The 14593-nt window shown below is 40.0% G+C and overlaps 1 protein-coding gene across 1 annotated transcript; it reads left to right on the top strand.

The window, feature by feature from the left end:
* Window positions 1-3634: 3634 nt before the first annotated feature.
* LOC104071648 (chromosome unknown open reading frame, human C5orf63) lies at window positions 3635-7636 on the top strand. The gene is made up of 3 exons (XM_009580217.1): window positions 3635-3751; window positions 6633-6689; window positions 7457-7636. The coding sequence occupies exons 1-3, from the start codon at window positions 3635-3637 to the stop codon at window positions 7634-7636; spliced, it is 354 nt and encodes a 117-aa protein (XP_009578512.1).
* The last annotated feature ends 6957 nt before the right edge of the window (window positions 7637-14593 follow it).

The following is a 14593-nucleotide window of genomic DNA, read 5'->3' as shown; positions in this document are numbered from 1 at the left end:
AAAAGGTACATAGATGGAGAAAAAAATCAGCCATGCTTGTCTTTCCTTGATTGATGCTAAAGTAAGGTTTATATAGATAATTATCTCATCTAAATAATGGCTAGTTTTAGTGTCACCTTTTATTTTTCCAGCAGATGAGGATTTATTAGGCGATGGAAATTCTATTAACAGGAAATGAGTCCAATTTGGCTTTGCAAAATACAGCATGGGCCAAGTCCAGACTTACAGGCATCATTTGTTAAATCATTCTGTAGCATTGTAGTACAGGGGAGGGTAAGTTCTGAAGTTTACAAGCATCCTTCTTTACATTTACGTATTAATTTTGTTCCTCAAACAAATCATTGTAATTACTTGGAGGTAGGCTAGAGAGCTCCAGAATAATCATGTTGGAAGACTTTGTGTGTGCTTTTAGCGTTTTAGTTTCTTCTTAACAAAAGACAGATGTGATACAGATGTGAGCAGAATGTGAATGCCGTGGGGCATCTGTGCGACACTTTCCTTTCTTTTTGTCAGTGATGAAACCGGCATGGACGTGACCTCTGATGGAGGTTGGAGCTCTGCATTCCAGAAATGTTGCTCAGCTTAGCACAGGGCAGTGTTGGGAACCCGCTTGTTCACACGATAGTAGTGTGCATGCACTGAACACACGTTGTGGTTCTGGGATGCTGTTCAGACAAATTGAGCTGCTGCAGTCGATTTGGCTGATGAGTGATTGGATATTCACTTTCGTCAGCTCCTGATCAATAACAACTATACTTAACCCTTCATAATATTAGAACCCTTCAGTGTTTGTGCAAAACCACTGCTATTTGGTTTTATCCACGACTTTTTTACTTAATCCAATAAAATAAGATCGGTAAATTCTGCTGATTTAAAAGCAAATTTCTATGGGGGCAGAGCCTTTGTTGCAATCCTGTGAAGCTGAAGTTGCACCACACTTTAGCCCAGGTTAAATGCAGCAGGACTGACTGCTTTCCTTCCTAACGATGCTATCTGGCAAATGGGCTTCAGATGTGTAGGGAGGTCATGCTGTATCATCTGTACTGTGGGAACATGATGCCATCTGACAGTATCTTACCCTCCCTCAGGGCTAGATGTCTCAGACTGCTTTATGCTGCTGGAAGAGCAGAGCATGACTGGGGGCTGGATGGAGAGTGGTGTAATTTTCTAAATTAGGATTAGTCCTTTGAGTCTGGCAGAAGGCCTAACTGGCATTACAGTATGGCCTTAGTATCATTCTACATAGGTGAACAAATTGACAGCCAGGACTCTGTTTTCCTTAGGTTATTTATAAAAATATTCAGCCAGTCTTATGCTAACCCTGGGAACAGCAGACTCTTGCTTCAGTAGTCATACTGTTTCAATGAAGATTTGCTCCTGAATTCCAAAGATAGTGTTGCTTATGATTATTTAAAATTGGTAAGGAAGTAAGATACTATGCTAGCTTATTTCTTTTTGTGAGATCTTGAAGCTTAGGTACTGATATTATCTTATTCATTCCGCTTCAGCTGATGTTTTTATAGCAGTTGTCCACTGGACTCAAATTTACCAGAGGGTGGAGAGATTAAAAAAGCAGGTATAAAGGAGTGAACCAGAGCCATTTTATACACATATGTGTATATATGGGGGAATAAGACACATGGAAATCTTCGCTTTTTTCATTCTGCTGTTCACAGAACAATTCGGGGGCATTTTTCTTGTTTTGAAGGCACAAAATTTGGCTTGCCTAGGCTGGCAACAAAAGCATTCATTTAAAAACTTGCCAGAATGCAAACTATTTGTTTTGGCATTTTTATCTTGCATGTGAGCAGGCCAACATGCTGCAATTTTTTATGCCAAAACCACATCCATTCTGGGCACCTATTTACTGTGAATGTAAAAATTTCTGGGTATGACTGAGGCTATTTACTGTCATCCAGATTTGCATTTTTCCAAAAGGTTCCAAGCTTATTTTTTTATTTATTATGTAAAATCCTGGACAATTAGATTTCCACCTGGCAAAGTAAAACAAATGCACTAGCTGCCAAGGACTATGACCAATGGCAGTGTGTGCTGTGCCAGTCAACTGCAAGTTTGCAGTGACAGCAAATGTACCGCTCCATCCCTGCAGCTGACTCTTACTGGTATCAAGCCTGACACGTACAGATGAAGAACCGTTTCTGTCCCAAACTAAACAGTAAGCCCAAAGCCTGTTTGTTGCAGAATACTCTATTTTAGACAACTTTATTTTTAATTGGTCAAAGAAAAAAAGCCTGATTCTTTCCTAGCATCTGAAATTTGATAATTTAGGCTATAATTTTCAAAGGTTAATACTTTTTCTTTATATTTGCTCTGTTGAAATTTCTTCTGGAAACATGGCAAGTTACCCTTACCAGAGTCCTCTGGAAAAAAAAGGTGTCTTACAGTCTTACAGTGCAGTAAGTGTAGTAAGGCTGGTGGAGCAGTGTCATGTAACCCATTTGATTTTTCTTGTAGTTGTTGCTTAGAAACATAGCAGTTGCGTAGCCTTAAGTTTAGAGTCCACTGCAATGTTTTGTTCTTCTGAGTGGTTATGCTGGCCAAACTGTCTCTCAAAAAACAAAACTATGTAATATTAGTACTGAGAGATGCAGTGAATGCACTAGGCTCTTTTTTACTGAATATCCTAAAACATGCTTATCAGTTGCAATGTAGTCCTGCTCACTCTTCAGTTGTTTAAACTTCTGCCATTACGTTGTGTGTTTGTGGTTAGCTGTAGTTAGTAGAACTACAGGTAAGTTGTGCCTGAATGGAAACTGAACAGAAAAGTTTGGGTTTTTGTAAAAAGGACTTGATTTTCTTTTGGTGTAAATTCTGATGTCAAGTATCACATCTGCTGATAGTCTCCACGCTTCTGGTTTTTGCCTTTCAGTCCTAAAATGCCTTGTAAGGGTCCCATTAAGACACAAATTCAGCGCTCGGAGGAAGCGCTGTTGTTATTAGTGTTGTTATGAATAGGTGACTTCAAGACTCCAATATGGCACCCTTCAACAACACTTAATTTACTTAAACTCTTAAAATCACAAACCCATAAACATCTTTCATAAATTAATTTGCTGTTGCAGAAGGACTCCGGGCCATGTGCATGCTTTTAATATTACCAAGTTAAATTGTCTTGGCTGCAGCTTTTTATTCACTGCAGAAAGCAGTGATATTCTCATTAGGTACATATTAGTTTTTTGATGGAATAATTTTGAGTAAGTAGAATATGTCAAGCACTGCAGCAAGATTACTGAGGTTCAAAGCACGGCCCTTTGCATTTTGTTAATATCATGTAATTCTTACTGGCATCTATGCAGTTGAAACAAGTGTAATGCATTTATGTCAGCATTTGGGTTAGGGATTTTAAAAGAGGCACTTCAGCAAGAAGACATAGTGGGGTTTTTTAAATGGAACTACACTTTTTGAACTACGCAATGCTTCTGGCCTGCTGCACAGTAAACCATTTTTCTGATTAATGTGTTGATACTGTGAATGTAAAAATCCTGGGGAAATGGTTTGATTGTGTGTATTTTAGAACTGTGATTGAAGTATCACATTTATCTTAACATTAAATTTCATGAGCTATAACTTGCCACAAAACAATTAAACATTATATTTTTGCCTTAACAGGACGATGGTGCTTTGTTTTCTGAGGAGAACACTGCAACTAGCAAGTCATTCATCCAGTCCACTGGGGAGACAACTCTCTTCAGCCAGTGCAAATAAGCCAGTGTTGACTTTATTCACCAAGGTAAAAGTTGTTTACAGAATAAAGCTAGGCAAGGCTGCGTGTTTATCAGCTTTGATATACATGAATCCCAGATGAAATGGCTTGGCCATACTTTTTGTCCCCTTCAAATTTGTGTAGTATTGGGCATTTACTTTGGGGGTGTCTTTTACATGAGGCTTTACGGCACAGTCCTACTCTCGTTGTAGCAAGCAACTAGTTACAACGAACAAATGAAGATTTCAAGATAGTTGTGTCTCAGTGACGCTATGGTCCATTTACTAGTTGAAAATTGTTCTCTTCTCTAACTGCCAGTGTTTCATCCTGGAAATGGAGAACAAAGATGAATTGTTATACGTAATCTGCCCAGGACAAGCATCAACAGCCAAAGTAGGCTCATCAAAGCACTCACGTTTAATTTCAGCACTACCTGTGAGACTGAAAATAGATCCAAGTAGTGTTGGTAGACACGGGGAAAAAGTAGATTGTGCTTTACCCTTGTTTTGCTTTATTGGCTATGTAACACTAACGGGAATAAAATGCAGGCAAAGGTTTGTCTGTGGCATGAGCAGACAGGATTCTTAAGCCTATTTAAAAAAATGGTCATTTGTGAACTGTCACCTTCCAGGAATTGTCATCAAGAGCCTGTGTTATCTGCAGAGATCTTATGTGCTTTTAGATAGGATGGCACACGGCGAGCTACGCTGCATTTATATAGTTGATGTAGCCTTCAAGAACAGAATAACTAGAAATGCAAAGCACTGAGAATGTTGACGTCTGTATGGCAGTATTTGTTGGACATTGAGGCGATTAAAATAATTTCCCCCTTCTGCACAATGTTTGTTCATTCCATCCCTAGCTGTAAAGGAGTGTTTAAACTGTGTAGCATATGAATAGGTTAAAAAATAAAAGGTCACCATCTGTTTATTAATCAGAACAATGCATACTATAAGAACTATACCTGAAAGTTACAGCTCTCTCTCCCCCTGCCTGATTTAGAATCAACTCATTTATAATCCAAATGTGATAAGGTATGGAATAATGAGCTTACCTTTGGGTTAATAATTGGAAAAAAGCTCTTTGTATGATTTCTGTGTCTTAAAATTTCTAACTAGTAAGACATTGTATGAAATAAAATTTTGTAATAGCAGAGTTCAAGTAGTTGTCTCAAGTGGCCTCTTGTTGAATGTGGTTTTAACTGAAAATGTTTTTCATGTCTGATACCACTGGCAATTGCAAAGCAAAATGCAGACTACTTTAAAATAAATCTAATCTGCACTCTTAGTTTATGCTAATTAACTCCTTTTTCACTCCTTCCTATTTTTAAGAATAAGGAGAAAAGAAGAGGAGAAGGCAGGCGGGAGCTATGACTTCTGCAGCCCCTTCAAACTGATAGAAGCTAGCACTGACAAATGGTTTTCTCCTCGCAGGCTCCTTTTATGCCAACACAAGCATTTGTGCAACAACTGCTCCAGGTTAAAAAAAAAAAGTTTCAAAAGTTTCACTGTTAGTTTATATAGTTCACTATCTGATTTTAAACCAGTTCCAATCTTATTAGTACCACATAGTGCTTAAACTTGCCATCAGAGCAGGAGTAAAAACATATTCTTTGCTAAGAGTCAACTTATTTTGTCAAAAGCTTTTATGTGACTGTTATGTTAGAATGCTCTCCACAGGCCTAGGGGAACGGAGTATGTCTTACTTTAACTGTAAGGAGCCTGGCATGTTACAAAACTGCTGTGCAGCATTCTTGGACGTTCCTTTCAGTTACCAATATCAGGTATATCAGTCCCTCCAAAAGCGACAGGAATTAGCCAGAAGACAGCACGATTGATCTTTAGCATCTTGCATAGGTTTTCAGAGCATAAGGACTTGTCTGTATGGGAAAGACAATTTAGATTAGATGTGAATTAAAAGTAGAGTATTTAATCCAAATTAATTCACACACAGGAAATAAGAAGTAGCTGTTTCAGATTAACTCCGTGTTTAAACAAGCCGTAGGAAGACTTTAGGTGGGAGGGAGAGGAGGTGGTCTTTTCCAGCTGAGAGGTATTTTGTGGCAGAAGGACAGAGCCATCACCTTCACCACTGTATACTTTGCTTTGTGAATTATAGACCAAATTCTGCCATTACAAACACTGAAGCAATGTGCCTTCATGTGAGTCACTTCTTCAGGTATGCACTGCTCTAATGGTCATGACGCACTATCAGCAGAAGTCAGCTGTATAACTGTAGTGGAAGACCAAGGAGTTTTCAAAAATGAGAGGTTTTCTTTGACCCCATCACAGGTCAGAACACTGCAGCTGTTTGCCAGTTCTCCCCGATGGAGTGTACTGTCCTCCCAGCTCTGCAGGTTGGAGGATCATGCTTAATGCCTTTCAGGCAAAGTCAGCCAGGTTATCTTAAATCACCTTCTTTTGCTATTTGAACTGATTCCAGTGACTCGATCTGAAACAGATTAGAAATTACTTATGTGACTTCCTCATTCCCTTTCTATCAAGGGAAATTCTTCTATCAAGAGTGGTATCACAGTTGTTTTCAGCTGGTGATGCCAATGCTTTGAATATTCATTGCTGCTGACCAAAAGAGCGGGTCTGTGCCTGACCTTCCAAACCATGCCCTTGAATCAGCCTTAGAAGAGCCGTTGAAAACTGTTAATTTGCACCATGAGAAAAATAATGGCAAATGAGAAATAATTAAATTCTGTGGCTGAATAGTTTATTTTCTTTTCATCCATGTTGCACTAATAAAGTAAAGATTTAGAAAGCAGCAAGACAGGATGGTATGGGGAAGGGAACCCACATTTACGGTAATGATCACTCCTGTCTGTGTATGTTACTTTACAGTACAAATGATCTGTGTGTTTTACTGTATGCTTTAAGGTGCTCTGAATATTTTCTTTTAGAAACCGTGCCCTCTATGTGATGAAGCAAAAGAAGTGCTTGAGCCATATAAGAGAAGGGTAATGTATTGCAATACTGTATACATTTTCTATATAGAAAGAACAGTTAATCAGGATTCTTTCTTTGTAAAAGAAAATTGCTTGGATTTATTTGCATCCCTTGTTCTTTCCTGGGTGACCTCTTCAAGACATTTTCAGCACTGATTTTCATAAAACTCATTATCCAAAAGCATTTTGTGACAACGCTACTCAAGTAAGTATTGGCAAACAAAACCAATATACACCTTGTCACAGTTTTAAAACCACTGCTTTTGTAAATACTATTGCCTTGTCTGACAGAGGAGTTTGCAGCTTTTATGGGGCAGGTATCATTTGGGAAGAGTGTTAGTAAGCGGGGCTTCAAATATTTGAACTATATGTGATTGCAATTTTTGCCATTCTTCAACCAGGTTTTGATCTCTTTCTTGAAGGAAGAAACTGTTAACAGTAGCATTAAGAGGTGTTGCACTCTGCTGCCCAACAGGCAGCTGTTGTGTTGCCAGTTGCATATTTGTTGTGGTTGGTGCTCACAGGAGAGTGGTTCTGCACAGAGGATCAAGAATATTGTCCTGGACTAGGGAGAGAATCCTTTGCGGACACGCAGTCAAAGATTGTGGCTATATATATTTTGTAGTCACAAAATGTGCAATTGTCTACAACATGGAAGAATAAATCCAAAAGCACCACAAAAACAGCCTTGCATTTCTGAAAAAAATGTTGATCAAAAGACAAGCACGTATTGTTTTTCAGTGTCCAGTAGGTACTAACATATTTCTTTTCTGTCACAGTTTATTTTGCAGGAGGTGGATATTACCCTTCCAGAGAACTCAGCGTGGTATGATAAATACAAATACGACATACCTGTTTTTCATTTAAATGGGAAGTTCCTAATGAAGCATCAAGTAGACATTCAAAAGTTTGAGGACCAGCTTATGAAGCTGGAGTTGCAAAATGGTGGAAACCAGTGAAGAAAATGCAGCTGCTCTGGTGTGGATATGAAAGGACTGTGCAACATAAATTGCATGAAAAAATAGTATTCATTATCTGGCCTTAAGTTTCTTAGAACTTATGGTACCAGTATCCTAAAAAACTTGAGTGACTTGTATTCTATTTTGTCTTAATTATGCAACCAAGCTGCACCAATAGCAACTTTTTCTGTCCCATTCATTTGCTGCTATCCTAGGCTGGCTTTTCATTGACAGAATAAACGCTGCTCCATAACAGCAGATAAAGTGCAATGTGTTTCAAGATTGTTAGTACGTGTAAGCTGTAGGTCTGTAAGAGACTTCCTTGAAGAAGTCTAGGAGTCTATCCTAAGTGCTCATTCAAAATGGAGAAGAGGGCATTTACCATAAATGAAAAGGACACTTGATTAAAGACAGCACGCTCTCACTGAAGCAGAGTCGTATCTATAGAACAACCATCACAATTTGATACAGCTGTTTCTAACACATGAACACTGAATAGTTTATTTTTCTTCTAATGGGATAACATGTGTTGCACTTAAGTCTGTCTTATCTACTGCAGCAAGCTTTGAGCTCCTTAGTCCTTGAATTACTCCCAGTCACAAGAAAAAATAAAAACAGTGAACTATAATTGAGCCAAAAGAACTAAATCTGTAATGAAAAAGCATTTATTAACTCCAAATATGTCTGTCTGAATGCTACTGATTTCAGAGTATAAAACAAAAGCAAGAAACCCTAACAGTATCTTTAAAAATTTCCTGGCTTAAGATACGGGACTTCTCCCTTAGACTCCAGTTATGTTCTTAAAAAAATCCATGCTAACATATGGTCTTTTGCCCTGCTTAGGAATGCTTGTGGCATAATTCTCCATCATTACAAGTCCAGTGACCAGAGAAAACATGTTTCTCTGATATTATGGGAAGTGCTTGGTCCTATGGACTAGAGTTCTGTGGTAATTGGGTCCTGTCGTTATGCTTTCTGACAAAGGAATCTTATTTGAGTTCTGTCTCAACACAACTCAAATCCATTCACTGTGTGGCAAGAATACCCTTTTATCAAGGGTTACTGCAGTTCTGTTAGTGCATCATTGGCAATGTAGGGCTGTGAGGTAGGCAGACAGAATGCCTAAGTTGAATATATTTTCGGGAGGAGGAGATAGATAGATTAAGGAAAAGTCAACTGTTTTAAGTTGAATAGTCTGTAATAAACACTGGAGAAAGTTGTTGGTATTTTTTATCTACTTAATAGATTCTTTAACACAGAAACTAATCCCTGCCTGCTGCGTTTCTGTTCTTTCTACCATGGTGGTACTCAGTCTTCTCTTGCCACTAGGAATTTAAACAGCGACACTGGACGAATGTGTCTTCACAGAGGGCAGAATCCAGACACAATACCCAGTTAGAACAGCAAACTGAAATTCAGTAGGATTCATTATGGACTTTAGCTTTTGGAGTATGGTTCAATAAGAAGCCAGCTGATCTGCTATGGTGAAAGTGGGCAGTTCCTATATGGCCCCATCCTACAGTGTCTTTAGTGTTTGACAGATCATTTGCAGCCCAGTTATGATGTATTCTGAAAGATGAAAGATTTCTGGGCAGTAGGGGGTGAGAAATTAAAACTTTCCTCCAGTTCAGCAACTTGAGTCCACTCAGAAAGGGGTCTGAAAGTATCCAGGAGTTCTCAGGAGGGAGAGCTGTGCCCTTTTTATAGCAGAGAGCTTTAGGTAAGTTCAGCCACATCATCTAACTATACCCTGCGATTTATAGGACTTCAGAGACTTCCATTTCATAGCACTTCACCCTCCTCAAGAGGTCTGCAGAAAGAGAGTGACATCAAACAGGATGGATTCACTAGATTTGCAAGAGAACCTTAGAAGTTTAAGCATCTTCTTAAACCTGTTTAAGGCTTGTCATCAGCAATTCTGTAACTGTTTGATTCAAAACCGAAATTACAGCCAACTTTTGCTTCTAAAGGAAAACGCTCATCCTGACTGTAAGTAACAAGTTTATTCTTTTTGTAGCCTTATTTTACCTGTAGAGCCTGCTGCTTTACCTTGATGTGGTCATTTACATTGTAGCGGAAAAGTAAGTTGAGGAGTTTGTTAAGAAAAAAACAAGCTGAAACTTCTCAGGAGTAAGTGACTGAACTTGAGTAATCGGGCAAAGCGTTAAGTGTAATGCTTTCCCCAAGGTGAGGGGGGAAAAAAAAAGGCAAAACTTGAAATAGCAAGATGCTTCTTGAGTTGTATGTTGCAGCATAGCTTTGCTCTATCCACAGTGCTTTTCATCACCATTGGCAGAACAGGACCCTAGAGACATAAACTTCTATACTTTCTGCAGTTCATAATGCTACAGTCAAACTTCTAAGTGTACCACAAGTTACTGTTAAATAATAGGTCTGAATTACCTCTGTATCAGCAAGTGCCATTTGCTTTCCTTCTATAATCTGAGATGGTTTCAGAGGGTCCAGGTTTTTCCTTACTGAGGTTTTGTAATAAGAGAACTGGCATACAGCACTTTTTAACCATAGTTCAAGCAATTTTCTAAAATATAGCATTGTTATTGCAAAGATATGGAGGACAGAGGTCATGTGGACTTGCCCCATTTCCCAATATACATCACTGACAGAGGCTGGAATAGCCATCAGAGAGCAATTTGCCTTTGTTTTATTTTTAATAAGGTCTGTTTTGGGAAGAAAAAAAATGGAAGCTAAAAGCAAACTTCTTAATCATATAGGAGATGATGAATCCCTTGTTCCTTATTCATTCAGACTGTGGGGTTTTTTTTCTGTAGCCCATGCCAGATTTCCACCACCCCCCACCCCCTTTATTTTGTAAAGGGAATGATGACAGGATTTTTATATTAGCTTTTGTCTATGGTGTAGCCTTTATCAATGAGATGGAGGTTTTCCATTAGTTCTGGCTGTGGGTGCTAGTTGCATATAATGTGCAGAGAAGGGGTGGCTGCTTCTCCCAACTTTTCTTCTGGTGTACAGTCAAACACAACCCTGCATTGTGCATGCCTCAAACATCTGCCTTGTCAACACAAGTAGGAGATTCAGGTGTGTGAGAAAGGTCATTGTAGACCCATGTGCAAGCAAACAGGCCTGGACTCCAGGGTAAATGTTCTATGGTACGGGAAGATCACTGCCAGCCATTCCTCTCCAAACACGATCCTGTCCTTTCAAAGCCAAAACATGGGATGTGCTGCCAAAATCTTCCAGCAGTATCTGAGATGATGTTACTCTTCTAGTGTTTTAAGGGAGTGGAAGCCCTATTCTCATCAGTTTGGACACAAAGATAGGAGGTGGAAACATGTCGTATGGCAATACGTTGGTGGCATACCTCAAAGGAGGAGCTGTGCTATAATCGTTTCCAGATAAAAGCACTGCAGGACAAGGTGATGGGCAAGAGGCTGACAGTTCATTTTGGACCGCAGGTGCTACTGCAGGTTTCTCATTGCAAAATTAGGTTGTGTCAAGGTTGCTGAAGATGTTATTCCCTTCTCTGTTACCTTCTCTGAGGAATACAAAATACTGAAGTAGAAACTCCAGGAGCCCACCTTCTCTTCCGAAGTCAACAGCTCTGCTCAGTGGAATAATGAGGCATTCAACGACTATCTTCACACTAAGAGTTCACATCTTCTGGGTAGACGGAGAAGTGTTTCACCGTCATCTTCCATTTCCCTGCCATTATCAGTCCTAAAAATAGTCATGTGACTTTGTGATCCTATAGACAAAATAATTTATTAACCTCAATGGGACGAGAATTTTACCTCAAATAGTTTACTACTTTCCCTTTCCTTTAACATGTGGGGAGGCTGAACAAGCGCTTGTGTGACTTAGCATGACTAGCAGGTCTGCCACCTTCATTTTCCAAAAACAAGAAAGGATGTATCATATGTAAATTTGAGGGTTTTTTCTTCTTTATGAATACAATAAATGCAGCAGGCTCCCAGGATGTGCATGTCTCCAATCAAATGTGTTAAAGTATAACCTTAAAACAAGAAGGCATATTCCCCTGCTGAATATATATTTATGGAGGCATATGCAACTTTGTGAAAACTGGCAATTTACTCTTTTGGCAGGAGTGCAAAGCTCCATAATGTACTATCCCTATAATGTAAAAAGAGCTTGAATACAAGATGAATTTATTTCCTATTTCTTGTGAATTAAAAAGCACGTACACAATGTCCTATCTTCTTCCAGTAACTATAAATAACAAATACCCACCAGGCTTACTTGCTTATATGTTCTACTTCTCCGACTCTTTATTTGTGTCTTTAGATTGCACACAGTACATAGAAGGGATTGTCTTATTTCCTTAAGCACAGCACTCCTAGCACCATGTCTTCCCATCCAAACTGGCCTGTGATGCATAATCTCAGGTTCCCTTCCGGCTCCTTTAAGAAAGCTCTTTTGGTAGAGTATGGTTCTCATTTATATTGTATTTTTTATCTCTCTTATTAACTCCCCAAAATAACAAAAAACCTGCATGTAGACTTAGCCAATTCTGAAAGTATTAAGCTCTATTTCAGTCTTTTGCATGCATTCGTCTTTAATCACATGGCCATGTGGATTAACTACCAGTGCAGCAACATGTGGAAGTAAACAAAGCCACATGTGCAAGTGTTTGCAAGATCACAGCTCATTTTTTTGCTCAGTGACAGTATCAATTTCCAGTCAGCTTTGCTCTATACTATACCAATATGATGTCTTTTTTTCTATCACGCCCTGCTGGCAAGAAGGCTCCGTCCCATTCTTGTGAAGTTGCTGGACCTTGGATACCCAAACCTGAGTTCCTGCAGGGCAGGACTGGAGCTGTGAGATACACCTGAACAGGAAAGTTTCAGCAGTTAGGGAAGTCTGACTGAATACTGACTTGTGCTGCCTTGGCAAAAGGCACGGCAAGAACAACAAAACCACCCTCTGTCCTCTACCCTCACCTCTTGCAGCATTTCAGATCAAATTCTAGTCCTTGGTCTTTATCTTCAGGTGGTACATGACACATGCCCAGGATATCCAAAGGGTAAAATGAGTTCCTCCAGGAGACAAATACTTTCAGGTGTCTGTCTTGTCTGTGGAATGAACTGCAGGCACTGAGGGCACTCCAGACCTTCCACGTTTTTCCTTGATGTTGCCTTCTGGAGTGTATACAGTTGATCAAAACTCTATGCACAGAACATAAAATAAATCCCCCCCAATCATACAAACACACAAAATCTTACTGCAATGAGACACAACTACACCCACTTCTCCTGGGAAGAAGAAAGAACAACATGTGACATGCATTACTGGAATGCACTTAGATACTATGGTGATCAGTGCATATAAAACTGTCAGCTTTAATTCAGGGCCTTACTATAGGCCATATATTTTTAGCCTGTCTCCTAAAGAAATGAGACTTGGACCATGTAATCGTATATCAGCCCAAGTCTTTTCCTTCCCTTCTGCCCTTCCTCTCTGACTCCTTCCCACGAACATTTAACCCAGGGACTAGTTCAACAAAGTCATCCAGCTGTTTTCTTTTTTTTCCCCCCGCTATTACATTCCTACAAGTTTCTTGAAGATCTGCTCCCGGGAAGGAGACAAACCTCTCCATCCATGTCCCCCAGTGGGGGAAAAGCATGCTGAATGAAGCCACCATGCATTTTGGCCAGCTGGCTGCTCCCAAGCAAAGAGCAGAAGGGTAGCTCTGTCCTGACTGTGACATTTAACATCTCTCATCCAGAAGGCGTATCGCAGCAAATATGCCAAGGAGTCAAGTTGCTGCAGTGGAAGGAACCTTATGGGCTAAAGGACACCAATCCACTGGTAGCCAGGCTCATTAATTTTGTTTCTCACAAAACAGTCCGTTTAGTTGGAGGCAAGTACTTGAAAAGCATCACTGCAAAATTCAGACGCTTAAAGACAAAAGAGTGGTCAAAAAACACATTTATACATGTAGATTTCATGTGCGTATAGGTCTAGATGCATCTTTAAGCTTCTACTCGCGGAGGCGAGGCATCCATTGCAACAAGGTCTCCACGGCGGTAAGGGCTGTCCCTGCAGATCTGTTCGCGAGGCTGGGTTCCAAGTGACTTTATTAATGTTCCCACTCCAGTGAACATCTACATTTCTGCTTAATTTAACTCACCTGCTTTCAGCCAAGGTTTACTGAGTGACTGCAACAACCAGTGTTGGGCCCTCTCCTTTTATTTGAACGCACAGGTAGCACCTGTATGCAGGTTCCGTTTTCACCTGGAAAGGTGCCTGTGGCACGGAGGGGTGAACACACACCCACGTGCAGAGAGAGGTGGGGTTTTTTTGCTCCACTGATGGGAAAGCAGGCCAAAGGCAAAACCCCTAAGTGGTTAGGCTTCTAGCAAAATTTGAGTGTATCTTGGTGTTTTAATGTGCCGTTGTACCAAGAGGACACAGCAGTTATACAAAAATATAGCAAAATAGATACTATCTCAGCCCTGAAATGTTCATTTATTTTTGAACAAAAAAAGCAAGGTTGTTCGAAAAAGGCCATGAAATGGAGAACTATGATTAAGCAAACAAAAATATTAGCCTTCAGGTTCCCTTTAGGTTATTCATGGCTATCTCAGGAACTTGGAGCTGTCCTTTTAGATACGGCTTTAACTGAGTTTCAGCGACTTGGACGTTTTCATTGACATCAACACGAGCTTCACAGGCGCAGAGGTGCAGCAGGCTTCAGAAAAGCTTTTTCTCTCAGACTACCGAGAAACAGGTATTTTGAGGTTTTAACTTATTTGTGACAAGAGACTGATGAATTGGTTTTCCACGTTTGTTTTTTCTGGGGTTTTGGTTTTGTTTTGTTTTGTTTTGTTTTTTTTTTTTACCTAGGGTTGGGTCTCGCACTGTTCCCGTTAACGCCAAGACGGACAGGCGGCTTTCCCTGCCCGGCGGCTCCCGCCCAGCCTGGCGCCGGGCACAGGGCGAGCCCCCATTGAACGC

The sequence above is a fragment of the Fulmarus glacialis genome, unplaced genomic scaffold (genome assembly GCF_000690835.1).
Source record: "Fulmarus glacialis isolate BGI_N327 unplaced genomic scaffold, ASM69083v1 scaffold17976, whole genome shotgun sequence".
In the NCBI taxonomy this organism is placed as follows: domain Eukaryota; kingdom Metazoa; phylum Chordata; class Aves; order Procellariiformes; family Procellariidae; genus Fulmarus; species Fulmarus glacialis.
Note: the sequence above shows the minus strand (reverse complement) of the source record. Positions and strands in the feature narration are given on the sequence as shown.

Excerpts from the sequence above, each read along its gene's own strand:
- LOC104071648 (XM_009580217.1), top strand. The coding sequence starts at position 3,635 with ATGGTGCTTTGTTTTCTGAGGAGAACACTGCAACTAGCAAGTCATTCA. Across the intron at positions 3,752-6,632 it reads TGTTGACTTTATTCACCAAG|AAACCGTGCCCTCTATGTGA; the intron begins GTAAAAGTTGTT and ends ATTTTCTTTTAG. Across the intron at positions 6,690-7,456 it reads TTGAGCCATATAAGAGAAGG|TTTATTTTGCAGGAGGTGGA; the intron begins GTAATGTATTGC and ends TTTCTGTCACAG.